Raw genomic sequence first — 25,976 nt, forward strand, 5'->3', positions numbered from 1 at the left:
CAGGCCACTATAAATGCCGAAGGAAACACCACAGAAGCGCTTCACAGGAGGCTCCCAAGCACTGAGGATGTCACCTAGACAGGGGATGAAACATTTGCAACAAAAACTTCCAGCTTGGCGAACAGAACCACAGCAACAAGCACCCGAGCTACAAATCTTCTCATAAATTTTGAATTGTAATATATTGCCCTTATAAACGACTGTGTTCAGATTTATTGGGGAAAGTATCTAAGTAAATGCAGCACATTGTAATTTTGGAGTCTCAGGTTCTGTTTCATATTTTGTTATGGAAATGAATATAAAACATTGCAATTAATTAAATCAAATGGGAAAAAAAACATAGGATTTTACTTACAACTAACTGTGACAGATTGTGTGAGAGAGAATATGGATGCTAGATTTGTTTTAACTCAATCTAATCCAATTAATCAAAATGCCCTGGGTAGATAGCGGCAGACTGTTGTGATGAAGTGAGGCAATTTGATTTGTGTTATTGTGTTACTGCAGTGTAGGGATTTATTACAGGGCACATTTTGACAGGTAGTTTACTGTGCCCTAGTATCCATTGTTTCTGTGTGACAATCTTGTTCGTAAATGTTAACATGGAACTTTCTTAGACAATCCAATGTGCTTCCCTCCAGCTGATGTCCACATACACATGTTTCCAGTGGGCATCATTGGATACCCACCAAGAACTCTGATAAATTTTCCCTTAACCTAACCTGGGCACTAAGATTGGTTGCAGCACCCTTAACATCTTATTGGCCGAAATGTTGAAGTCCCTTGACACAGTAGACACTGAGAGATTCTCCCCTGTGGCTGAGGCCTCTAAAACATAAAGGCGCAATCATAAAAGTAAAATGGGAATTCTCTATCTCTGAAGGTTTTGGTTCTTCCATCTTGCAGATTTTCAAGGAATCAATAGATTTTGATACCTTAAGGCGTACAGTGCAGCTAGAGACCATCCGACCCATTGAGTCTGCACCCCTCTGAAAAGCATCCCATCCACATCCATCTCCCCAGCCCCATGTCTGCATTTTCTATGGCTAATCCACCTAGCCCACACATCCTTGGACTGTGGGAGGAGACAAGAGCAGCCAGAGGAAATCCACATAGACACGGGGAGAACGTGCAAACTGCACGCAGACAGTCACCTAATGATGGAATCAAACCTAGGTCTCTACTGCTGTGAGGCAGCAGTGCTAACCACTTAGTCACTATACGATCACAGGAAAATGTGGTTGAGAAGAAGACAGGCCATAATCAGATTGAACGGTGGAGTAAGCATGTTATATCCTTGCCAGTTATCATCTCTGTCTGGAGATTCGATGCGAGGTATTTCTTGACCTCACATCTAATAAGTCAATGTCTAAGAATTGTTTCTGATAACTGAAAACGGGGCACAGGAGTTTTCAACAGATCGCTGGACCAACAAAAGTTTTGCTGAACAATAGCACCCCCTTGTGCCTATTCCTCTAACTACAACAAGTACCATATTCTCCCAATTTGATTGGTCACTTAACAGATGTACATACCATCAGTCTCCTACATTTCCAATAAAAAGTACTTCCAGTTGAAGGGTCAATTACTTTCTTTTAGGTCACGACATTTGTAAACAAAACTTGATGTTACCTGAAGCTGATATGATAACACTGAATGGTTGCAACACAGGAAGACATGTGACCCATCATACGTGTGCTGCCAGCAATGGCAAATCAGCTTGTTCCACTTTCCTGCCCTTCCCATGTGGCCCTGATTTTATTTTCTCTTCAAGTTGATCCAATTGACCTTTTGATAGAATTTGTGACTGAATCTACTTTCACTATCGTCTCAAATAGTGCAATCTACTCACTGCCTAACAAAATATTTTCCTCATAGTGTTATTGGTTCTTTTTAATCAATCACTTGAAATAGATGTCCTCTGCTTTTGTACTGATTGGAACTGATTTCCCTCATCTACTTTGTCTAGACTCCTCACGACTTTGCAAAACTCTACTAAATTTCCTCTCAACTTCTATTCTATCAAGAGAACGCTATTTCCTTGCAGCATTTACTGCTTTAAATCTTTAGCATTAGTTGGTAGCCTATAAAATACACCCAGTATTATAATGATCTTTGCAACACCAGAAATTTTTCTAATAAATTCAAAATACTGCATTAAATTGCTTAACAGATTTTCTGATAGTTTGTGTTGCTATTGAAGGCTATTTCAGCACTTTACAGAGTAAATATTGGAGAATTGGTATCCACGTGGAAAACTGGAGTCTGATTGAGACTAAATGCCTGTTGAAAGTGTGTTCCTGCTGGTCTGGATGCCCAGGTTTTATCAAGACTCTCTGTACCACATTGAGAATGATGTTGACAGTAATACAATATTGTTTAATGACCTCCATCTTTTGGCTCTGATGTTCCTTTGTGCATTGTATTTTGTGCCAGTATCGTTGCAGGAAAATCCAGGGCCTTAAATGCTGAATGTGCAGATTGTCTCAGCATGTGCCCAGGTATCCAATCACCCTTGAAACCAGTTGTAAATGTATTAACGCGATCCCGAGTTTATATAACAAGGATTGCAATTTAAAGGTTGGTCTTTTGAGTCAGATAAACTGATTGGCCTGTTGAAACACCACACTACAACATGCAGCTCATAACACCAAGACATTTGCCAAAACCACAGAGCACAAATCTTTTAGTTATAGAATCGTAGAGGTTCCCTTTGGCCCAAATTGCCCAAGCCGTGCAGTTTTCGCAATTTAAACTTGTCCCTTTTGCCTGCATTTGGTCCATATCCCTCCACACCTAACCCATCCATGTACCTGTCTAAAGTTTTCTTAAAAATGACAAAATCTTTCGAAGTCAATTTCAGTTTTTTAAAAAATCTAGGATAGATCAACAATTATTCACAAATAAAAATAACAATCATATTTCATATGCCATCACCTGCCTGGAATTAAACAAAATTATTCCAATTCTTCCTCCAGATGATTTTGAGCATCAGTTGCCTCTTTTAATGACTTTCTAAAGCCTTCTGCTTTTGGTTAAAGGAAATGCAATGTACATTTGTCTTCTAATAACAGAACAAAGAATAAAATATTTCCTTAGCAATCATCTTAGAGGTATTGACAAGGAAATATTTGAAAAACATTGGATTTATTTCGCTATATTTCCAAATGTGAATTGGAGTGAAATGATTTGTCAAAACAAATCCCTCATGCCAATACATGCTTACAATGTTTTTTCAACTGTTGGGTGTTTGATTTACAATAGGTGCATTTTCAGAATAGTTCTGAAGTTGATGATGAAGAAAGAAAAAGTGGTTATTTAAGTAGCGGTATACATTACCTCAGGATGTCCCGGAGTGTTTTATCACTAATTCTGAATTATGAACCCTGTAATAATGCAGGAAAAACAACAGACAGTTTGCACATTTTGAAGTCATAAATAGCAATGACATAATGATCAGATAATGCATCAGTAATGACTACACAAACACAAACAATAGAATAGGCAATACAACCTGTTTTGCCATTCAATATAAATCCTAGATGATCATTGACTTCACCTTTTCTCTTCTGCCCGTACTCCTTGTTTCCTAAGAGACCTGTAAGACACAATCTTACAGATATTCAACAATGGAGCACCCACAAACACTGGGGTTGGGAATTCCAAAGCTGCACAGTGCTTTGAGTAAGAAACATTTACTCAATTCAGTGATAGCTAGACAATAGCTAGACAGGGTGTTAGCCCCCTGTGTTCTCTGTCTATGCCATGATATTTAGATTGATTCTAATCTAAAAAGTGAGATAACAGAGTTTTACATGAATTCATGTAGTTTTTGAGCAAAGTACAATGTAACTCTGCAAGTACAAATTCACCCCACAAAATATGTGTTTGCATGTGGGTCTTTGTCTGTCTGTCTGGGTTGGGGGTTGTGAGTGTGAGAGAGAGTGTATGTGTGTGTGTGTGTAGTGAGTGTAGAGTGTCTTAAGTCTTTGAGGGGGTCACCTGGAAGTACTCAGGGATGCCCTCACAAGAATGGGATACGATGGCCAGTTCTGAAGTGCCACAGCAAAGGAACCGTAATGACCTCCTCAGGAGCCAGATACGTGCTGCAACCGACAGGGTACCCTTCGTTGTTCAGTATTTCCCAGGAGCTGAAAAACTACGCCATGCTCTTCGTGACCTGCAACACATTATCACTGAGGATGAGCACCTCACCAAGACCTTCCCCACACCTCCACTACTTGTCTTTAAACAACTGACAAACCTCAAACAGATCATTGTTCGTAGCAAGCTGCCCGGCTCTCAGGACAGCTCCATGCAACCCTGTCATGTAGGCGCTACAAGACGTGTCAGAGTGTGGACATAGATACCACCATTACATGTGGGGACACCTCCCACCTTGTACATGGCAGGTACTCATGTGATTCAGCCAACGTTGTCTATCTTATACATTGCAGGCAAGGATGCCCGGAGGCATGGTACATTGGGGAAACCAAGCAAAGGCTACGACAACGGATGAATGGGCACTGCACAACAATCAACAGACAGGAGGGTTCCCTCTCAGTTGGGGAACACTTCAGTGGTCCAGGACATTCAGCCTTGGACCTTTGGGTGACCATCCTCCAAGGCGGACTTCGGGACAGGCAGCAGCGAAACGTGGTCGAGCAGAAGCTGATAGCTAAGTTTGGTACCCATAGAGAAGGCCTCAACTGGGACCTTGGGTTCATGTCACACTACAGGTGAACACCATTGCACTATACACACACACACAGACACTCCTACACACACACACACTCACACACGCATTAGTATACACACGGACACACATGTAATTCTGCAAGTACAAATTCACCCCACAACATATATGTGTGCATGTGGGTCTTTGTCTGTCTGTGTGTGTGTGCGTCTTTCTGGGTTGGGGGTTGTGAGTGTGAGAGAGAGTGTATGTGTGTGTGTGTGTGTAGTGGTATTCGAACAGATGAAAGACTCAACAGACAATCAAGGTAATTTTCAATGTATAATTTCAGTTACATCACACTGTAAATTTTTGCTTTAAATTCTGTGTTTTAGGATTGAGTCCTCCACTATCACCTGATGAAGGAGCGATGCTCCGAAAGCTGGTGTGCTTCCAAATAAACCTGTTGGACTATAACTTGGTGTTGTGTGATTTTTAACTTTGTACACCCCAGTCCAACACCAGCATCTCCAAATCAGTCCTAAATGATTGGCCCCAGTCCTGAAACTATGCCCCTCCATCATGTTTTAGATTTTCCAGCCTGTAGGAGCAAATTCTTAGATCCCGGACTTTCGCCCAAGTTAGGTAGTGGGACTTGGGAAATCTCTGAGCTCACAACCTCTTAAAGAAACATAACTCAACCTTCTCTTTGGATTTCAAAATCTACCTTTACCTGAACTGCTGTTTAAGGCCTATCTACAACCCTCCAACAGAGCAGCACCTCTTTCCTTAGTACTAGGATCAGTGCTCCATTAAAGTCTCCTTGTTTCCAGGCCACTCTTTGAACCAGGCGTTTATTGTATAACCTGCTTGAGCCTATGCTAGTTGACACATAGAACAAAGAACAGTACAGTGCAGAAACAGGCCCTTCGGCCCTCCATGCCTGCACCAATCCATTTCCTCTATCTAAATCTACCGCCTATTTTCTAAGGATCTGTACCCCTTTGCTCCCTGCCCATTCATGTATCTGTCCAGCTACATCTTAAATGATGCGATCGTTCCCGCCCCTACCATCTCCACTGGCAACGTATTCCAGGCACCCACCACCCTCTGCGTGAAGAACCTTCCACGTATATCTCCCCTAAACTTTTCCCCTCTCACTTTGAACTCATGACCCCTAGTAATAGGTCAGGTGATTACTTCGAGACTTTGTATGTTAGTTTGGAGCCTAATCTCAACCTAAATCACCAGAACTTCATTCCTAGATCTATCAATGTCATTGATTCCCTTGCTGATCATGACAAGTGGATCCTCTCCAGTTTATCTCCAGCCTTAAAGACTTATCCTTAACTACTGTGCAGGCAATACAACCATCAGATTTGCCAATTGTGGATTCAGGGAGGAGTACCCATTCCCTTGACTACACTGTTACCATCACAAGCACATTCCTTTTCATTCCACCTGTTTCCATGGCACCCTGCATCATGGTGTGATTGTTAGCTTTCTCACCAACATTGCAGTCCTTATTCTTAACTACATAGGTAGCAAGCATCTTGTGCCTTTCAGTGAAAATCAAAGGCTAATGCTCCTCCATCTCTACCTGCTGGGTCCCCTGATTTGCAGTCACACTCTCCTGTTCCTAACCATTGACCACTTCTCAAGTATTATCTAGCCTCAAGGATGTGACTCCCCCGAACTAAGTGTACAGTTAACCATATGACCATAAGGAACAGGTACAGGTAGGCATTACAACCCTCCGAGCCTGTTCTGCTATTCAATAGGATCATAGTTGATCCGACATTCCTCATGTCAACTTTCCTGTCCTTTCCCTGTAACTTTTGATTCCCCTACTGACCAAGAATCTATCTATTTCAGCCTTAACTAGACACAAAGACTCTGCCCCAAAAGCTCTCTATGGCACAGACTTCCAAAGACTCACAACCCTCTGAAAGAAGACATTCCTCTTCATCTCAGTTTTAAGTTGGTGCCTCTTTATTCTGAGACTATACCCTCTGGTTTAAATTCTCCCAGCTGAAGTTGCTTAGACTGTCAACACGTACCACTGAAACGTTTGCGCCTGATTACAATGCATTTCACGACTTCAAGTTGCCGCTGTCAAAATAAACTGTACAATGGTTATCCAGATTTACTTATGTAATTCGTCTATTAATTAGTTATTCAATTACACAGCTGAAGTAAAAGCAAGTTTCCTAGCTTGGAGACAAAAGAATAATACTCACCTGCTCCTGGCAGCTAAGAAAAGGTCAGAAAAAGGTCAGCACCATTTTCCCCCTCTGCACTAAATTCCAACCTATACCAAAGTCTTGATTTTAGCACTCATTCCTCATTACAATTTGGTTGCTTTTCAGAATGAAATAAATATTTATAATGGAAAGTATAAAGTAATTACATAAAGTCACAAGCACAATGAAGATCCTTCGTGTAAAACTTTTGACACCTTTCAAAGATTTTACGAAATAACTCAAATATCTCATTTAAAATGAGTCATGTGTCATAGGAAGATGGTGGAATTGTGTGATGAATCCAATCCCTTCTAATGGATATGCTGAATCGCATTCCTATTTTCTTTACTCGCCTTTGTTTACTGCCTCCCACACTCATCAAAAATGAGAGTCAACCAAGTGTGGTTTGAAGGAAATGTTGATTCATGATGAAAGTGCTTTCATCGTCAGGTTGGCAATTATCAAGGGAACAAATGCGTGAAAGCAAACCAAGAACCATAGATATTAAACAAATCTGCTTTGTAATTTTCTTCGTGCTGGTCTGCATACTTTGGGCTACAGAACACAAGTGTTTGGAACTGTAAAACCCTCTTAATTGGGTCTAAACATTCTAGTCCAGGTATCAATGGCACACAACAATTAGGATAGAATTCTCTGTAATGTGCTACACCTTTGCTACACTACTCAACAATAGCACACAGTCATATTGAGACTGGTCACTTTGAGATTCCAGGGACAGGGTCTGTCTCAAGTGGTCAATCCATCAACAGTTCTCCTGGCCCATCTGGAGCAGGTGACCAATCTGCTCTAACCTCAGCTGCTGCACCCAGTTGTTTATGAAGTCTTTTTCATAAAACCATTTTCATAAGGCAATACCTGATTTTGGCCAACTTAATTGTTTTTCAATTATATCACTTTGTGTTTGAAGCGATTGTCAGATATATTTTCACTGGACCCCTTCTGAATAAAAACAGGCAGCTGCAACATGGACTGTAGCAGTTCAAGAAAGTAGCTCACTACCACCTTCTCAAGGGCAACTAAAGATGGATAATAAATGTTGGGCAGATAGCGATGCCTACATCCTATGGGTGGATTAAAAAAAACTGTCTGGGGTGTTACCTCCAAGTCCCTTATCTCCTTATCAGCTAGAGTGAGGAAGGTATATTTATGGACATAAGAACAATGCACCTACAGTACTCTCACATTACTAGCACAGTTTTTAAAATTACTTTGCAGACTTAAGGCAAAAAACTATAGCTTGACCAATATCTTCCCATCCTGCCTTGATTCACATGCCCCTGATACAATTCTTTGGTCAGGGTACCAATTTTTTCTTTGATACCCATTTTACCACCTTGAGACAAAATCAGCACACAGGACTTGTCCGCAAGCAGTTTACATTCATCCATAGGAAAGAAAAGCATGATGATGTAATTCAAAGTGATTAATCCAAAAGATGAAATGTTGCAATAGCTCACAGAGATTTTGAGTGTGTGTTAGTGTGTGTGAATTGACTTACAGAAAGAAAATATTACAAATTAATTCAATTGTCCAATTAAAATCTCTCAAGTTGACTTGAGGCTGGTTTCTTGCAGCAAGCAGCATAAGAGCTAAGTGAACAATATTTAATTAATTTACATCTTTCCCTCTTCATGCAACATTTCATTGCCATGAAAGAGCTTCTGTTTATATATTGGCCTTGCTTAGTCAGAAAGATTAGATATGTAAGTATGAAGGCACATATGAGCATCTGACTGAGCATTATGTGGAGTCAGCAAGTTTGTGTATAAATTGGGAAAGGTTTTGACTGACATTGACTAGTGAACAAAGATTGGAAATTCATGGTGACAAAAACGTTTAGAAAATTTAATATAGATCAGCTACAGCAATGCATTTGAAATGTTTCTCTGCACAGATGCTGCCAGACCTGCTGAGTTTCTCTCGCCATTTCTGTTCTTGAATAAGAGGGAGATATTGGTCACAGAAAACAGAAAGCAAAAGGGGAGGTTGGAGAAGGATTGCAAACACCACCAATGGTCAGCTGGAGATATTGATGGTAGAAGTGAGCAGCGGGAAGGAGAACTTTTAGATTAGATTAGATTAGACTGGATTCCCTACAGTGTGGAAACAGGCCCTTAGGCCCAACAAATCTACACCGACCCTCCGAAGAGTAACCCACCCAGACCCATTTCCCTCTGACTAATGCACCTAACACTATGGGCAATTTTTTTAGAATGGCCAATTCACGTGACATGCACATAAGTGGGAAGTACAGTTCTGCAGCAAAGCAGAAAACTTTAGTATTGGATTGTAGTATAGCCTCCTCCAATCTGCACCATTCCACACTTTGCCAGAAGAAATTTATTACACTGCCAAGGCAGACTTTGAGTTCTACTGTCACTCAGACATACCTGAACAATACTGTTGTGTACTGTAGTTGACACAGTGACAGTCATTGTCACTTTGTGCACTTGCAGGTTGACCATCACTTATACACTATATTCTTTGCCTTGATAGCTAATCCACTACCACCCATGTTCAGCTTACATCCACAAGACATATGTCCATAAGACATAGAAGCAGAATTAAGCTTTTCGGTGCAACATGTCTGCTCCACCATTCCATCACGGCTGATATGTGTCTCAACTCCATTCTCCCGCCTTCACGTTATCTTTGATCCCCTTATCAATCAAGAACCTATCTATCTCTGTCTTGTGATTTGGAGATGCCGGTGTTGGACTGGGGTGTACAAAGTTAAAAATCACACAACACCAGGTTATAGTTCAACAGGTTTTATTGGAAGCACTAGCTTTCAGAGCACTGCTGCTTCATCAGGTGATTGATGAACCACCTGATGAAGGAACAGTGGTCCAAAAGCTAGTGCTTCCAATAAAACCTGTTGGACTATAACCTGGTGTTGTGTTATTTTTACCTCTGACTTAAGTACACTTAGTTACTAGGTCTACACAGCTTCCTGTGGTAGAATTCCATAAATTCACCACCCTCTGGCTGAAGAAGTTCCTCCTCATCTCATTTCTAAACGGTGGTCCCTTCATTCTGAGGCTGTACCCTTGGATCCTAGATTCTCCAATTAATGGAAACATTTTCTCCACAACCATTCTATCCAGGCTTCTCAGAATTCTGTAAGTTTCAATGAGATGTTCCTCAATCCTTCTAAACTCCATCGGGTCAGACCCAGAGTTCCCAACCATGCCTCAAATAACAAGCCCTTCATCCTCAGGATCAATCTTGTAAACCCTCCCTGGACCCCCTGCAAGGCCAGCACATACATGCTTCCTTAGGTACGTGGTCCAAAACTGCTCACAAGTGAACATTTCCCTCAATTGACATTCAAAATTCAACGTTTAATAGATTTTACCTCTCTATGTAGCTGATGGTACAGTTGTTTCACATAGTTCTTCTTTATGAGAATCATATCTCTACATTAAATTGAGGGCAACCAAAAACTAACAAACAAAATTCACTTTTTGTCATTCGTGGTTAACGTCTCTTAAATTAGTAAGACATAGCTGGTTGGTTTAAGCAAAGTAGACACTTTAAAATGACAGTCCAGATTGAATACAACTGAACATTACAGGTTATCAATACACATGATCAAAGGAAACCAAAGCAATAATTTCTGAAGAAGGGTCACTGGACTTGAAACTCATTCACACTATTCTCTTAATGGACTCTGGCAGACCTGCCGAGTTTCTCCAACAATTTATGTTTTTCTTTGTTTTTGATCCCCAGCAAACTGCTGTTCTTCATTTTAATTTACAAATCATTAATTACTTTGAAAATATTGTATTTTATACACATATATATAATATACCTGTGGAGAAGTGCTGTAGGATAAATAGCGGAGGCCGAGGCATGAGTTAAGGCTGACATGATACCCACAATCTCACACCAAACTTCTTTTTGAAATCATTGAGTGACTCGGAAAGTGAAATATTTGCCGGGTGAGTAAAGGCTGTATATTCCAACAGGAGGCGCACAACCTCCCGGTGACAAGGGAAGAAGGGCGCCTGCAGCACTCCCGCACCCTCTCGGCGTTGCAAGGCCGCGCGCAACTTTCCCTGTGCTTGGAACGCGCCTGTCAATCAATCAGCTCCCAGGGGCCGGAGCTGTCAATCAAATAACTCCTAGGGGCCGGAGCTGTCAATCAAATAACTCCCAGGGGCCGGAGCTGTCAATCATAATCCCAGCTCCCGGCTGCTGGTCAGAAGGCGCGAATTTAAAAAAAAACAGCCACATTTCCTGCGGGAAAACCCCGTAGGATTTGCTTGTGACGAACGGCCTGGGGTTGTAAGTGTTGCAACTGTTTGGTTTTGCTTTCGGTAAATATTGTCTTTTGTCGACTTGGCTTGTGCATCGATAACTTCGGTCACGCCGGACCAGCAAGGATTTTGTGTGGGTCCTGGAACATGCTGCATTGGGCGGAGTTGGTAGCAACCAGGAAGTTCTTTGTGCTGCTCCGGCTACAGAGTCATTTCGTTTTAAGAGCAATCCCACTTTCCAATTCAGGCTCATTTTTCAGATTTGCCTTTTCAAAACCTACTTTATTACTGGAAACATAATTACAAAGTGATTAAAAAAAATAAAGCAGCAAGTCAGGTCCCATCAGGGAGAGAGAAAAAGAGTTAATCTTTCAGGTTAATGACCACAAACTTTAACCATACACATTCTGTTATCAGATTTCCAACTCCTGGTGCAATTTTCCATGGAAGCAACTTAGAATTGGGGTGGATCAGAATTTCTGGAAAAAAAAAGCACGTTTGAATATTCAGGAATCTAGATTTTCCAGTTGGTGATTAATCAAGACAACTCATCACTGACATTGCATGAAGAAGAAAGCTGCTCACAATATCTAGTGACCTTGGGGCTGTGAAGTTTCCCCTTTCCAAAGATCAGTTTGAATCCACACCCAACAACAGGGATGACATCAAGCAAGGTAAGCAACTAATCACATTGAACAGTTCTCACAGGCAACAATGCAGGAAGTAAACTGCACTAAAAATACTTCATTTTTTCAAAGTTATGATTTCTTATAGTATATAATAAATGTCTGAAACATACACATTAGAGTAAGGTAGAAAATGAAGGATCATACATTGTAAAAAATGTCATTTTAAAAAGTGTTCTTTTTAATAATTTTACAACTCCAAAATTAATTTTTCAGGGATAGCGAAGCCTTTCATTCATATCTATGAATTGAGTATGCTATTAAAAGCCTAGTTACAACTCACTGAATACTTTGCAACTATTTCAAGGACTTTTACAGTAAGACTAAAGTGTAAAAGGGCAAGTTCTCATCAACTCATTATTTACACTTGATTTGAGCCTGTGAAGTGTTTAACAGTGGAGAAGTGTAAAAACAGTGACAGCAAGTTATGGATTTCTCTGTTTAGCTGTGCATTTGCAGACTCCAGAGCTTGCTGCCAGTTTTGGACGAGTAATGACGGTCGTCACGGACAATTTCACTGTTACATATAACCCAGAATCAGGGCCTTTATTGATTTTAAAATGTTCCTACTGTTGAAAAGTTAAATAAAGAATTTGAATTGCGCGCACGTCCCACCTTCTGAAACCTGCCAAGTAGCTGGGATAGAAACTCTGGGGAAAATCCTCAGTGAAGTGGTAAAAAGAATTCAGATGCCAGATGGTTCTTGGATTAAATGTGCAGATGTGAAACAAATGTCATCATTTGTTCATAAATTCTACATGATACGGGGAAAGAATATTGGGAGGTCATCAGATACAACTAGTTCCTTGAAAGTGGAGTCTCTGGTAGATAGGATTGTGAAGAAGGCGTTTGGTATACTTTCCTGTATTGGTCAGTGCATTGAGTGTAGGAGTTAGGAGGTCATGTTGCAGCTGTACAGGACATCGATCAGGCCACTTTTGGAATACTGCGCCCAATTCGAAAATTGCACCATATACATTCTGTTATCAGATTTCCAACTCCTGTTGCAATTCTCCATGGAAACAAATTAAAGAGTTGAGGTGGACCAGAATTTCTGAAGAAAAGCAGCTTTGAATATTAAGCATCTAGATCTTGCAGATGGTGATTAATCAAGGCAACTCATCACTGACATTGCATGAAGAAGAAAGCTGCTCACAGCATCTCGTGACCTTGGGGATGGAGTACTCCCTCCAATAGGAAGGATGTTGTGAACCTTGAAAGGGTTTGAAAAAGATTTACAAAGATGTTGCCAAGATTGGAGGGTTTGAGCTATAAGGAGAGGCCGAATAGGCTGGGGCTGGTTTCCCTGGAGCATCAGAGGCTGAGGGGTGCCCTTATAGAGGTTTATAAAATCATGAGGGACATGGATAGGATAAATAGACAAAGTCCTTTCCATGGGGTGGGGGAGTCCAGAACGAGAGGGCATAGGTTTAGGGTGAGAGGGGAAAGATGTAAAAGAGACCTAAGGGGCAACTGTTTCACGCAGAGGGTGGTACGGGTATGGAATGAGATGCCAGAGGAAGTAGTGGAGGCTAGTGCATTTGCAAGATTTAAAAGGCATTTGTATGGGTATATGAATAGGGCCAGGTGCTGGCAAATGGAACTAGATTAGGTTGGGATATCTGGTCAGCATGGACGAGTTGGACCGACGGGTCTGTTTCTGTGCGTACATCTCCATGACTCTATAACGGTGTTTTTTTAGATTTCTCTGGCCAACACTGTGTGTAACATTTTGGAACCATTGCTGCACTTTTGAACCTGAAATGATGTGGAAATTTGGACTATTGCATTCAAAGGTAGTTTTAATGCATCGAGGCAAAATGATACTTTTATTGTAATCAACAAATATGCATTCCTGATGAAGAGCTCCTGCCCAAAACGTTGATTTTCCTGCTCCTTGGATGCTGCTTGACTGTGCTTTTCCGGCATCATTCTAATCTATGCTTGTCCTTATTGGCCAGTGCATTGATATAAGAGTTAGGAGGTCATGTTGGTGAGGCAACGTTTGGAATACTGTTTTCCGGGAAGCTGAGGAGTGACATTATCGAGGTTTATAAAATCATGGTGGTGTATTGGTAAAATAAAGGGAATGTGGGAATATTGGACAGATGGTGAGAAAGACAAGAAATGATGTACTGATGGCTCTGAGGACACTGTCTGTTGTTCAGAATGTAATGACAGTGAGATAATGTATAACAGAATGTGCTAACCAAAAGGAAAATGTTATTCTTATTACTGAGGCATAATCCTTGATACAGAAAATATTTTGAATTTATTGTTTTTGACTAGGTGCAACAGAGTTGAGAGTGTGGTGCTGGAAAAGCACTGCAGGTCAGGCAGAATCTGAGGAGCAGGAGAATTGATGTTTCTGGCAAAAGCCCTTCATCAGGAATGAGGCTGAGAGCGCAGATAGGAGTGGGGAGGGAAATATGTCTCTGGTGGTGGGGTCTGTTTGTAGTTGGCGGAAATGGCGGAGGATGACGCGATGTATCCGGATGTTGGTGGGGTGGAGGCTGAGGGCCGGGGGATTCTGTCCTTGTTGCATTTGGAGGGATGGGGTTCGAGGGCGGAGATTCAGGAAGTGAATGAGATGCGCTGGAGGGTATCATTGACCACGTGGGAGGGGAAATTACGGTCTTTGCTGAAGGAGGCCATCTGAGATTTTCTGGAGTGGGATTGCACTCCTGGGAGCAGATGCGGCAGAGACAGAGAAATTGGGAATAAGGGATAGCATCTTTTTATAGGAGGCAGGGTGGGAGGAGGTGTAGTCCAGGTAGCTGTGGGAGTCGGTGGGTTTGTAGAACATGTCCATATTGAGTCGGTTACAGTTGATGGAGATGTAGATGGCGAAGATCAGGAACGGGAGGGAGGATGGAGATGGAGAGATCCAGGAAGGGGAGTTTCATCATTTTCCCTCCCCGACCCCTCACCTTATCCCAGATCCAGCCTTCCAATTCAGCACCACCTTCTTGATCTGTCCTACCTGTCCATCTTCCTTCCCACCTACCTGCTCCATCCTCCTCTCAAAACTATCACCTTTACCCCCACCTCCATCTACCTATCACACTATCAGCTACCTTCCTCCCAGCTACCCCCCCCCCACCACCATTTATCTATCCACCCCCTCGGCTCAAGCCTCATTCCTGATGAAGATCGAAACGTCATTTGTCCTGTTCCTCGGATCTGTTCCTGCTGTGTTTTTCCAGCACCACACTGTCAACTCTGAAATCTCCAGCATCTGCAGTCCTCACTTTCTCCTAGTTGATTGCGACAATATTACAGTTAAATTAATGTGTTTTTTTTAACAGTAACTGACATAGATTTTATTATTTGCAAACTTTACATGACCCACATATAGGTTCACATGGTGTGGCGCACAGAAAATATATTGGACAAAGTCAGAAAAATTCTACAGCAGAAAGGGTATACAGATATTGAATGCATTGGTCAAGGTGGATTCAGTATTGTATATAAGGTAGGTAAAGTTGTTTTGTTTAAAGTACAGCTCTTGTTTTCTTATTAGTTCTGGTGAAACTATTTGGAATATAGATTGGAAACCAGAGTGCACTGAGTTAAGATAACTAACAATTGAATCAGGTTGATGATGAACAGCATCTGATATATGAAGGGCTTTTGCCCGAAACATCGATTTTCCTGCTCCTCGGATGTTGCCTGACCTGTTGTGCTTTTCCAGCACCATTCTAATCTTGACTCTAATCTCCAGCATCTGCAGTCCCCACTTCAGCCTAGCATTTGATATATGCTTTATGGCCAGAATTGGTGGTGGAAGCAGATTCAGTGATGATTTTCTGAAAAGAGAATTGGGTACTCATTGAAAAGGGCATTTTCTAGGGGTATGGGGTATGGATGGGACTGATTGGATAGCTAGCACAGGCACACTGGGTTGAATGACCTCCTTTCAGGAGAATCACGCAAGCAAAACTGACATCAAAACCGCTGCAGTGTGTGCAAAATGTAAGTATAGACAATGCCAAATTATTTTTTTCTCTGTGTTCATGGGATGTGAATGTTGCTGACCAGACCAGTATTTATTGCAGATCCCTAGTGGTCCTTGAGAAGGTGGCTATGAGCTGTCTTCTTGAACTGCTGCCATCCCTGGAGGGTGGGTAGACCCACAGCTCTATTATGAAGGGAGTTCCAGGATTTTGACCCAGTGATAGAGAAGGAACGGCTATATAGTTGTGAGTCAGAATAGTGTGTCACTTGGAGGAGAACTTGCATGTGGTGGTGTTCCCATATATCTCCTGCCTTTGTCTTCCTGGGTGGAAGTGGTCACGGGTTTGGAAGGTGCTGTCAAAAGAGCTGTAATGAGTTGCTGTATGTAGATCTTATAGATGGTACACGCTACTGCCATTATGTAGCAGTGATGGAGGGAGTGAACGTTTCAGGTGATAAATGAGGTTTGCATCAAGCTTTTCTGCTTTGTCTTGGATGTTGGAAAACTTCTTGAGTGTTGTTGGAATAAGGAGAATTGCATTATACTGCTGGCTGTGCCGTGCAGATGTTGGACTGGCATTGAAAAGTCAGGAGGTGAGCAACTCTCTTCGGGAGTCTTAACATCTGATGTACTCTTATAGCAACAGTCCACTTCAGTTTCCAGATGCTGGTAACCCCTAGGCTTTGATAGTTGGGGATTTAATGATCATCATGCCGGTGAATGTCAAGTGGAGATGGTTAGATTCTCAGTTGTTGACAATGGTCAGTACCTGGCTCTTGTGGGAATGTTGTTTGTCCCTTTCGGCCCACACATCCCTGCAGCAGCTGAGAGTCGTGAATGGTGCTGAACATTGTGTAGTCATCAGCAAACATCTGAGGGGAAAGTTTTTCATGTTGGGTAGATGCCATTGTTGTAGCTGACCTAGGTCACCTTGTCTAGGCGTGGAGCTAGTTCTGGAGCACGTCTTCAGTATTATTGCTGGAATATTGTTGTGTCCTTTACAGCGCCCTGCGCCTTCAGCAATTTGTTGACATCACTTGGAGTGAACCATATTGGCTAAAGAATGGCATCTGTGATGCTGGGGGCTTTCTGAGGAGGCTAAGATGAATCATCCATTCAGTGTCTCTGCCAGAGGACTGTTACACATGCTCTAGCTTTGTCTTTTGCACTGAATTGTTGGGTTCCCCCATCACTGAAGTTCTGTGAAACCTCCTCCATAGACTTGTGGTTTACTTGTTCACCATCATTGACAATTGGATCTGACAGAACTGCAGAGCTGTGATCTAATCTTCTGTCTATGGGATCACTTGGCTTTGTCCATGGAGTGCTGCTTATGCTGTTTGCCACACCGAGTAGTCCTGTTTTACAGTTGATACATTATTTTTTGGTATGCCAGGTGCTGCTCCTGCACTCTTCATTGAACCAGGGTTGATGGTGATGGCAATGCCAGGAAATCTACCAGGAGTCATGAGGTTGCAGATGGTGTTGGGGTACAGTTCTGCTGCTGGTGATGGCCCACCGCCTAGTTTTGAGTTGCTAGATCTGTTCTGAATCACCACAGGAGCTGTTTGCAAATCTGGAGTAGAATTTTAACTCACTGAAAACCTGTTCCCTTACAAAGAGATTAAATTGGGCCCTGCAGTTTAGTTGAAAGATTCCAAATGGTGCAAACATAAAACTTAGTGCATGTGTCTGCAAAAGCATCACATGACCACTACAAGTATAGTGCAGCTGCACCTTCAATTCAGGCTCAGGGCCTGAGCTGATGCCAGAGTAGAGCAAGACTCCCTAGGGAAAGAATCTCAATTCACCTCGCTGCAGAGTTAGCCTGGATATTTACAGTGCACAGGTTTAGCACCGTGGCATGTAAGATAAACTACTAGAGGTATGACAGCGCCAAAACAGAGCACTGATCTCGAAAGGTCGTGCTAGTGTTTATACATTATCTGAACCCCCTCCCATCCCACACCTCTCACCCTATCAGCATATACTTTTCTTCCTTCATGGACTTATCTCTATTCACTTGGCAAAAGTGAGGATTGCAGATGCTGGAGACTAGAGTCGAGAGTGTGGTGCTGGAAAAGCACAGCAGATCAGGCAGCATCTGAGGAGGAGAACTTATTCAAGGTAGGCATCCTTGGAAGAGGATTCGCGGTAATGGGATTCCTGATGAAGGGTTTTTGCCTGAAATGCCGATTTTCCTGCTCCTTGAATGCTGCCTGAGCTTCTGTGCTTTTCCAGCACCACACTCTCGACTCTTATCTAGATTCACCCTTGAATGCATCTAGGAAACAGTTCTCAACCCATTCTAAACTTGTCTAGAAAACACACCTATGTAGACCCTACCCAAGGCTCTTATGTGTTGATCTGGTTCGGTTCCTGTTTGTTTATCTGAAACTGCATAGTAACTTTATTACTTTCAGTTTGTAATATTAATAATCGTTGCTTAACGTGAGACTTGGTGAATTCCGAAAATCGTTCGGACTCCTAGATGTGACTAAAAACACTATCAGCTGCCAGGGTAGATTTCTTACTGGAACAACAGATGTCCAGTAGTTGACAGTCGGAGGAAGAGCACTTTAGCTGGACACTCGAGGTCTATTTGATGCAGTTTTCACTTGGGCCTGTAAATGGGTGTTCCCAACTGGAAGCTGTTTAAATCTGCAAATTGGAACCCTGCAGCAGAAGCCACGTTACTATTTTCGGATGTAGAGCACAGAATGTATTTAGTGCATGCTCTGGCCATTTGTGCCAGGAATTATACAGCCAAACTACCTAACTGCTTTGCACTCATAGCTCACCACTACATCGGCTCTCACTAAATGAGTACAGGACTTGCTGCATGGGAAAACAGAATAGGCAGTTGTGGTTCGTCTTGGAATCAATGACATAAAGCGGAAAAGAGTTGATGTCCTCAGGCAAAATTCCAAATTGAGGAACATCTCGATAGGTGTTTCCTTTTGGGGGTGAGTTTAGAGTAAAGGACCCTGTTTAAGAGTGAGCAATTCACTCTAAAAAGTAAGCGGCTTTGAGCAGAATTTCTGTTCTCAGAGGGGTTTTAGCATGGGAAACTTTCCTCCCCAGAATTAATGACTGCAATCTTTCCTGAGCTTTCAAATACAATGTTGTCACATTTTTGTTCCTCTTTTCTGAAACCTATGAAATGGAGCTCCGTTCTTATCCATTATGGCACTACAAATATTTAAAAAGACATTGTGTTTATATTATGTACAGTTTATAATTAGCATTCCTTTAGCTTTTTGGAAATTTATTGGGAACTTGGTCTGTTGCATAATGTTTCTTGCAAACATGAGGCTTTTGAAGATGTAGTTTTTGCCCCGATGATTACATTTACATCACAAGTAAGATCTATTTCATTAGAATGCAAAGCAAGACATGATTGACCTGCTGTGATTTCCAGCATTTGTTATTTTCAAGTCATCACAGATCATGTCGTGAGCTCATCTTTGACTTAAATGGATGTTTAATTTTGGGAGGGAGATATTTTTCAAATCATGCCAGTGTGAAAAGTTACAAACAAATCAGATACAATGAATTGAGCTTGGATATATAGCACTATATCAGTGTTGCTTCAAAATGTCTCATTGATTAAATCTACGAAGTTAGATGTGACCTCAAATCCAGCTAATTCAGAACTTAGGCTAATAATGCCAAAAGCAAGGCCATATATGTATTGCAGGAATTTTATTTAGAGTCATAGAGCCATAGAGATGTACAGCATGGAAACAGACCCTTCAGTCCAACCCGTCCATGCCGATCAGATATCCCAACCCAATCTAGTCCCACCTGCTAGCACCTGGCCCATATTCCTCCAAACCCTTCCCATTCATATACCCATAAAAATGCCTCTTAAATGTTGCAATTGTACCAGTCTCCACCACTTCCTCTGGCAGCTCATTCCATACACGTACCACCCTCTGTGTGAAAAAGTTGCCCCTTAGGTCTCTTTTATATCTTTCCCCTCTCACCCTAAATCTATGCCCTCTAGTTCTGGACTCCCCCATCCCAGGGAAAAGACTTTGTCTATTTATCCTATCCATGCCCCTCATAACTTTCTAAATCTCTATAAGGTCACCCCTCAGCCTCCGATGCTCCAGGGAAAACAGCCCCAGCTTGTTCAGTCTCTCCTATAACTCAAATCCTCCAACCTTGGCAACATCCTTGTAAATTTTTTCTTAACCCCTTCAAGTTTCACAACATCTTTCCGATAGGAAACTTGAACCCATTCAAGTTTTAGTGTTACAATAGCCAAAACTGCCTTTGCTCTTTCGGATAAAGGTAGCTGCCATGTTCCTCTGAGTAAGTCCAACTTAGAAATATAAGTTGCTTGTCCCACCTTCCCAATACAGTCTTCCAAATGTACAATCGGATATGAATCAGACTTTGAAATTGTATTGACTTAGCAACAACCACTGGGTACCACCTGGTTTTGGCACCATTATTATGGGTGAGCTCCCGTTGCTGCAACTCACTTCAATTATGCAGTCTTAGAGCATGCAGTCAACCTCCTTTTGAACATGTGCCAATTTTAGAGGGTTAAGTCTATACGGATGTTGCTTACTTTGAACAGCATTTCCTTTATCTACATCATGCATAAGTAGATTAGTACCTCTCAGCTTATTTCTACATATGGTAAAAACAATGACTGCAGATGCTGGAAACCAGATTCTGGATTAGTGGTGCTGGAAGAGCACAGCAATTCAGGCAGCATCTGAGGACAGGCAAAATCGACGTTTCGGGCAAAAGCCCTTCATCAAGAATAAAGGGCTTTATTCCTGATGAAGGGCTTTTGCCCGAAACGTCGATTTTGCCTGTCCTCGGATTTTGCCTGTCCTCGGATGCTGCTTATTTCTACATATCCCCATATGCAACAGTAATAACTCTTTCAGGTCATTTCGCTTTTCCTCTGGAAGATAACTCAATAGTTTATCCCAATTTTTGGAAACTTTCTCATTTGTCCAATTTACTTTGAGGAATGTTTAACTTAGAATCCTCTAAACCTGGTTCTTCAGTCTATGTTGTAACTAATAACACATTCTCCTTGTGCTTTTCTTCCCTATCAAAATACCGTTTGAGAATATTCATATGACACATTTCTTTCTATCTGAAGTCCTTATCAAGTAACTCACTTCACTCAATCTCCTTTAAATTTGATAAGGTCCACTAAGCATTGCTTTCACCTACCACAGGAAGTAACACTAACACTATCTCACTATTGTGATTTTTGATTTGTCTGCCTCCTGTTTCATCATATGCTGTGATACTTTTAAATGCTGTCTAGCAGATTTCCCCACTGTGTAATCATTCCCTAAAATTTGTCACATAGTCCAAAGATGTGGTCTCTAAATTCTGACTCAGCAATTTCTCTTTAGTTTCAGTGGTCCTCTCACTTAATGCCCAAAAGACCAATTCAAATGGATTAAATTTGGTCAATTCATTTGCTGCATCTTTGATGGCAAGAAGTACAAACAGAATTCCTTTATCCCAATCATCTGGATAGTCTTGACAATAAGCTCCTAACATGGTCTTTAATGTCTGATGCCACCTTTCTAGCACTCCCTGCAACTCTGGATGATACACAGCCGATTTGAATTCCTAAGCTGCCCATAACTTCCTTGGATAACTTTGATGTAAAGTTTTTTGGTAGTCCGTATCTAGTGAAAAATTTGAGTAACTCTTCTAAGATCCTTTTAGCAGCGATGTTGCAAAATAGAATGGCCTCTAGAAATCTAGTGGACACATCCATTATTGTTAACAAATAATGATTCCCACTACGCTTTAGCTAGGGGTCATATGTAATCAATTAAGGCTCTTGTAAAAAGGTTCCTCAAATGCTGGAATAGGTATTAAAGGTGCAGGTTTTATTACTGCCTGTGGTTTTCTAATTACCTGACACATGACATGTCTGGCTGGCAAACTTCAATTACATCCTTGTCAGTCCAAGCTAGCAAATATGTTTTTTGTATTTTAGCTTGAGTTTTTCTTACTCCTAAATTACCTCGTACTGGGAGTTCATGTGCTACCTCAACATCTCCTTTCTATAATACACTGGTAATAGAACTTTATGAATGTCTGTCCATTGTTCAACTGCCTGAATATGTGATGGTCTCCATTTCCTCATTAAGACATCATTCTTAAGATAGTAGCACTCAAGGATACACTCACATTCCTCTTCTATGTATACTTTTAATACAACTGCTTCAATTTTTCAACTTTCTGTTGTAACTCAGTTAACTTCTCTGAGCTAAAGATTGTCCTCCATCTGTTCTCACTACTTCTCATGAGTTCTCACTACTTCAGGAAGTGAATTTTTGAAATCCTCCAAAATAATCACCTCTCTTTCAAACTCAATGCATGTTTGACCAGGGTCCATCCTTAGATTCCTGAAACGTCATCTGTTTAGCCATTTCCAAAGATTTTGATGGCTTTTCCAGCAAATTTAAATGCCATGCTATTGCTGTAATTATCTGTCCTTTTCTCATGATTTTTTAATTTAAAATTCAAGATATTGTAATAAAGTGAGTCACATGTTCCTTTTCTGTTTTTTTTTAATCAAAGTTGTCCTTTCTCTTCCCTCTTTCTCACTGTTAACTGGGTACAAACGATAATTAGCACTAAGGAATCTTCTCTTTTGACCTTTTTATACAATTCTGAACTTGATCACTTGGTCTGTCGCTCTTGAATAACGTTACCTACTTCGACCAATGTTTCTGATTCCCAATGTCTCCGGCAATCTCGCGAGATTTCCCAATAATTGACTGTGAATTCTCACAGAAGTTCGAGGCAACATGTTTAAAAATGTCAGTCTTCATTGTGATCATTAACACATATTACAAGTCAGTTCACGTGATTTTTGAGGTCTGCACAAATATAATCCTGAAGTGAATAGAGCTGTGCTGTGAAGCTAACAGTATGATCATCAGCTTCCCATAGAGGTAATGGGATAGTATTGTCACTGGAACAGTAATCCAAAAGTAATCTTCTTTAAAGACCACAATTTACCCTCGTATGTGGTTGAAGATGCCCTCCAACACATCTCATCCACTTCCCGCACCCCTGCCTTCGAACCCCACCACTCCAGCCGCAACAAGAACAGAACCCGGTCCTCACCTTCCACCCCACCAACCTCTGCATATATCGCACCATCCTCCGCCATTTCCGCCATATACAAATGGACCCCATCACCAGGGATATATTTCCCTCCCCAACCATATCCACTTTCCGTAAAGACCGTTCCCACCGCAGCTACCTGGTCAGGTCCACGCCCCCTAACAACCCACCCTCCCTCCTGGCATCTTCCCCTGCCACCGCAGGGATTGCAAAACCTGCGCCCACACCTCCTCCCTCATCTCCATCCAAGTCCCAAATGTGCCGTTCACATCCATCAAAGCTTCACCTGCACTTCCACGCATGTCATTTACTGTATCAATTGCTCCCGATGCGGTCTCCTGTGCATTAGGGAGAAGGGACGCCTCTCGCAGAGCACATCAGAGAGCATCTCCAGGACACTGCACCAATCAACCCAACCTCCCCGTGGCCGAATATTTCTACTCCCCCTCCCACTCTGCCTCCTCCATTGCCACTCCCTTACCACTCCACGCCTGGAGGAAGAGCGCCTCATCTTCCACCTCGGAACCCTTCAACCCCATGGCATCAATGTGGACTTCACCAGTTTCCCCATTTCCCCTCTCCCCACCTTACCCCAGTTCTCCCTGCCTCATTCCTCATGAAGGGCTTTTGCCTGAAACGTTGATTTTACTGCTCCTCTGGTGCTGCCTGACCTGCTGTGCTTTTTGAGCACCACTCTAATTTTGACTCTAATCTCCAGCAGCTCAATAATCTAGAAGCTCAAACTGTTGTTGGGAAGACGTGTGTTTTGACTTCTACTGTCAAAATTTGAATTTGATAAAACTCTGGAATTAAAAGATAGCCTAATGGCAACCATATAACTATTGTAGAGTTGGACAGCACAGAAATAGACCCTTCGGTCCAACGTGTCCATGCCCAACATAATCCCAAACTAAACTACTCCCAGCTGCCTGCTTCTAGCCCATATCCCTCCAAACCTTTCCTATTCATGTATCTGTCCAAGTGTCATTTAAAAATTGTAATTATACCCGCATCCACCACTTTCTCAGGAAAAAAACACGTCTGGTTTACCAATGTCCTTTTTGGGAAGGAAATCTGCCATCCTTACTTGGTCTGGCCGATGTGTGACTCCAGACCCTCAACAGGTGCTGGTCTTCTAACTGCTCTCTGGGCAATTGGGGATGGGTAACAAATACTGGTATAGCTGTCATGCTCATATCCTATGAATGAATAAAAGGAAATGGCAACTAGAATGATTTAAAGCCTACAAGCATGGGGTTCATGTGGCAAATCCTAGTTTCATCTGACGACCTGTATTCGATTCCTGCTTTTTAATTGTTCTCAAGGGTGCACACTTCAGCAATTATGCTACTTTTTCTCAGGTGTTTCGCAGTCTTGAGGAGAGAACCTACGCCGTGAAGTGCATCCACCTTCCGCACAGTAAGAGGTGCGCTGAAAGTGCTTTTCTAAACGAGGTGAAGATCCTTTCAAAGCTAAACCACAGGAACGTTGTGCACTACCATGATGCTTGGATTGAAGAAATGGAACATCCGGTGACTGCCGAATGGATCGATGAAACTCAATCTGATCCTTGCAACAGCTCATATGATCCCATCCTGGCTACAGCACCTCCACCGTGTGACCACTCTGTAGAGTGGACAGACAGCGACGTAACTGATTGCGCAGGTCAGTGTTGTCGTATTTCCTTCATTCATTCTTGGAATAACTTCCTTCGTCTTTCATTTAAGATGTTGGACCAAAATGTTGTCTGCCCTCTCAGGGAGTCACAGAAAGACCCATTGCACTATTTGAAGGAGAGTAAGCTGGTTATCCGCCATGCTCTTGATCAATGTCTACATTCCAACCAACACAAGTGATCTGGTCACTTGATTCATTGTTTGTTAATGGGGATTAGTTGTGCCCAAGTTGGATGTGGCGTTCCCTGCTTTGCAACAGTAAGGACAGTCCAAAAGTAATTGGTAGTTGTGATGTGCTTTGTGAAGTCACAATGCCATGAAACAGATGTTCAGTAACACGTTTTGTGTTCAGAAACAAAATAAATAATTAATATCCCGCGAATCACTGCCAGTGTGCCTTTCACGATGGTGTCATGAAAATTGCAAGTTGCATTTGTATTCAAAACGCAGGTGAATTCTGAACATTAAAAATCCAGCATTTGTAGAAAATGCTACATAGAGGATGACTGCAAACTGGAAATATTTGATGGCTATCTTTATCAACGGTGCACAAACGCAGCGGGTAAGAGTTTAAGTAGAATGGTGTTCATTCAGAATATTATCAAACCATTTTTGGTTGTCATGCGGCAAGGCCGCAATATTTTCACAAGTCTCTTGTAGGGCCTGCCTGAGATGTAGAAAATGTGTGTGCATTTTTAAGGTGCCATAAATTAGTTGGGAGCTAAGAATTATATATTTCCAGTAACAACATCAAAGCTGTGTTGATTCAGTCTGTGCTGGTGGTCATTGACATGAGGCTGGAAACCTTTGACCTTTAATAGGAGTGGCGGATTTTCAGCAGGGCACTTGCTTGTTTCCCTGCTGGATTTTGGGGGAGGGACATGGAGAGAAAACTCAGGGTGGACCTCAACTCCTGTTTGGGTACCCAGTAAGTGGGCACCAGTACTCCCACCTGGTTGAATATACAGATTGTGGTTGGTTAAAAATGTCAGTTTCCAAAACACCAGAGCAATTTTTCTTCAGTAGATGTGATCTACATGGACTTCAGTAAGGTGTCCGACAAGGTTCCCCATAGGAGACTGATTAGCAAGGTTAGATTTCATGGAATACAGGGAGAACTAGCCATTTGGATACAGAACTGGCTCAAAGGTAGAAGACAGAGGGTGGTGGTGGAGGGTTGTTTTTCAGACTGGAGGCCTGTGACCAGTGGAGTGCCACAAGGATCAGTGCTGAGCCCTCTACTTTTTGTCATTTACATAAACGATTTGGATACGAGCATAAGATGTACAGTTAGTAAGTTTGCAGATGACACTAAAATTGGAGG

General features: G+C 41.9%; 1 protein-coding gene across 5 annotated transcripts in view; it reads left to right on the plus strand.

Annotated features, from left to right (window-relative positions):
- The first annotated feature begins 10,921 nt into the window (after positions 1 to 10,921).
- Positions 10,922 to 25,976, plus strand: part of LOC122554579 (eIF-2-alpha kinase GCN2-like) — an 85,667-nt gene continuing 70,612 nt past the window's right edge. For 4 of the 5 annotated variants that reach the window (XM_043699835.1, XM_043699836.1, XM_043699838.1 and 1 more), the window contains exons 1-4: positions 10,922 to 11,229; positions 11,619 to 11,875; positions 15,246 to 15,362; positions 24,338 to 24,641. In XM_043699835.1, coding sequence (XP_043555770.1) covers positions 11,861 to 11,875; positions 15,246 to 15,362; positions 24,338 to 24,641 — 436 coding nt within the window. In that variant the 5' untranslated portion in view covers positions 10,922 to 11,229; positions 11,619 to 11,860. The remainder of the gene's footprint in view (positions 11,230 to 11,618; positions 11,876 to 15,245; positions 15,363 to 24,337; positions 24,642 to 25,976) is intronic. The other variant, XM_043699839.1, reaches the window with a different exon arrangement.

The sequence above is a fragment of the Chiloscyllium plagiosum genome, chromosome 11, assembly GCF_004010195.1.
Source record: "Chiloscyllium plagiosum isolate BGI_BamShark_2017 chromosome 11, ASM401019v2, whole genome shotgun sequence".
NCBI lineage: Eukaryota > Metazoa > Chordata > Chondrichthyes > Orectolobiformes > Hemiscylliidae > Chiloscyllium > Chiloscyllium plagiosum.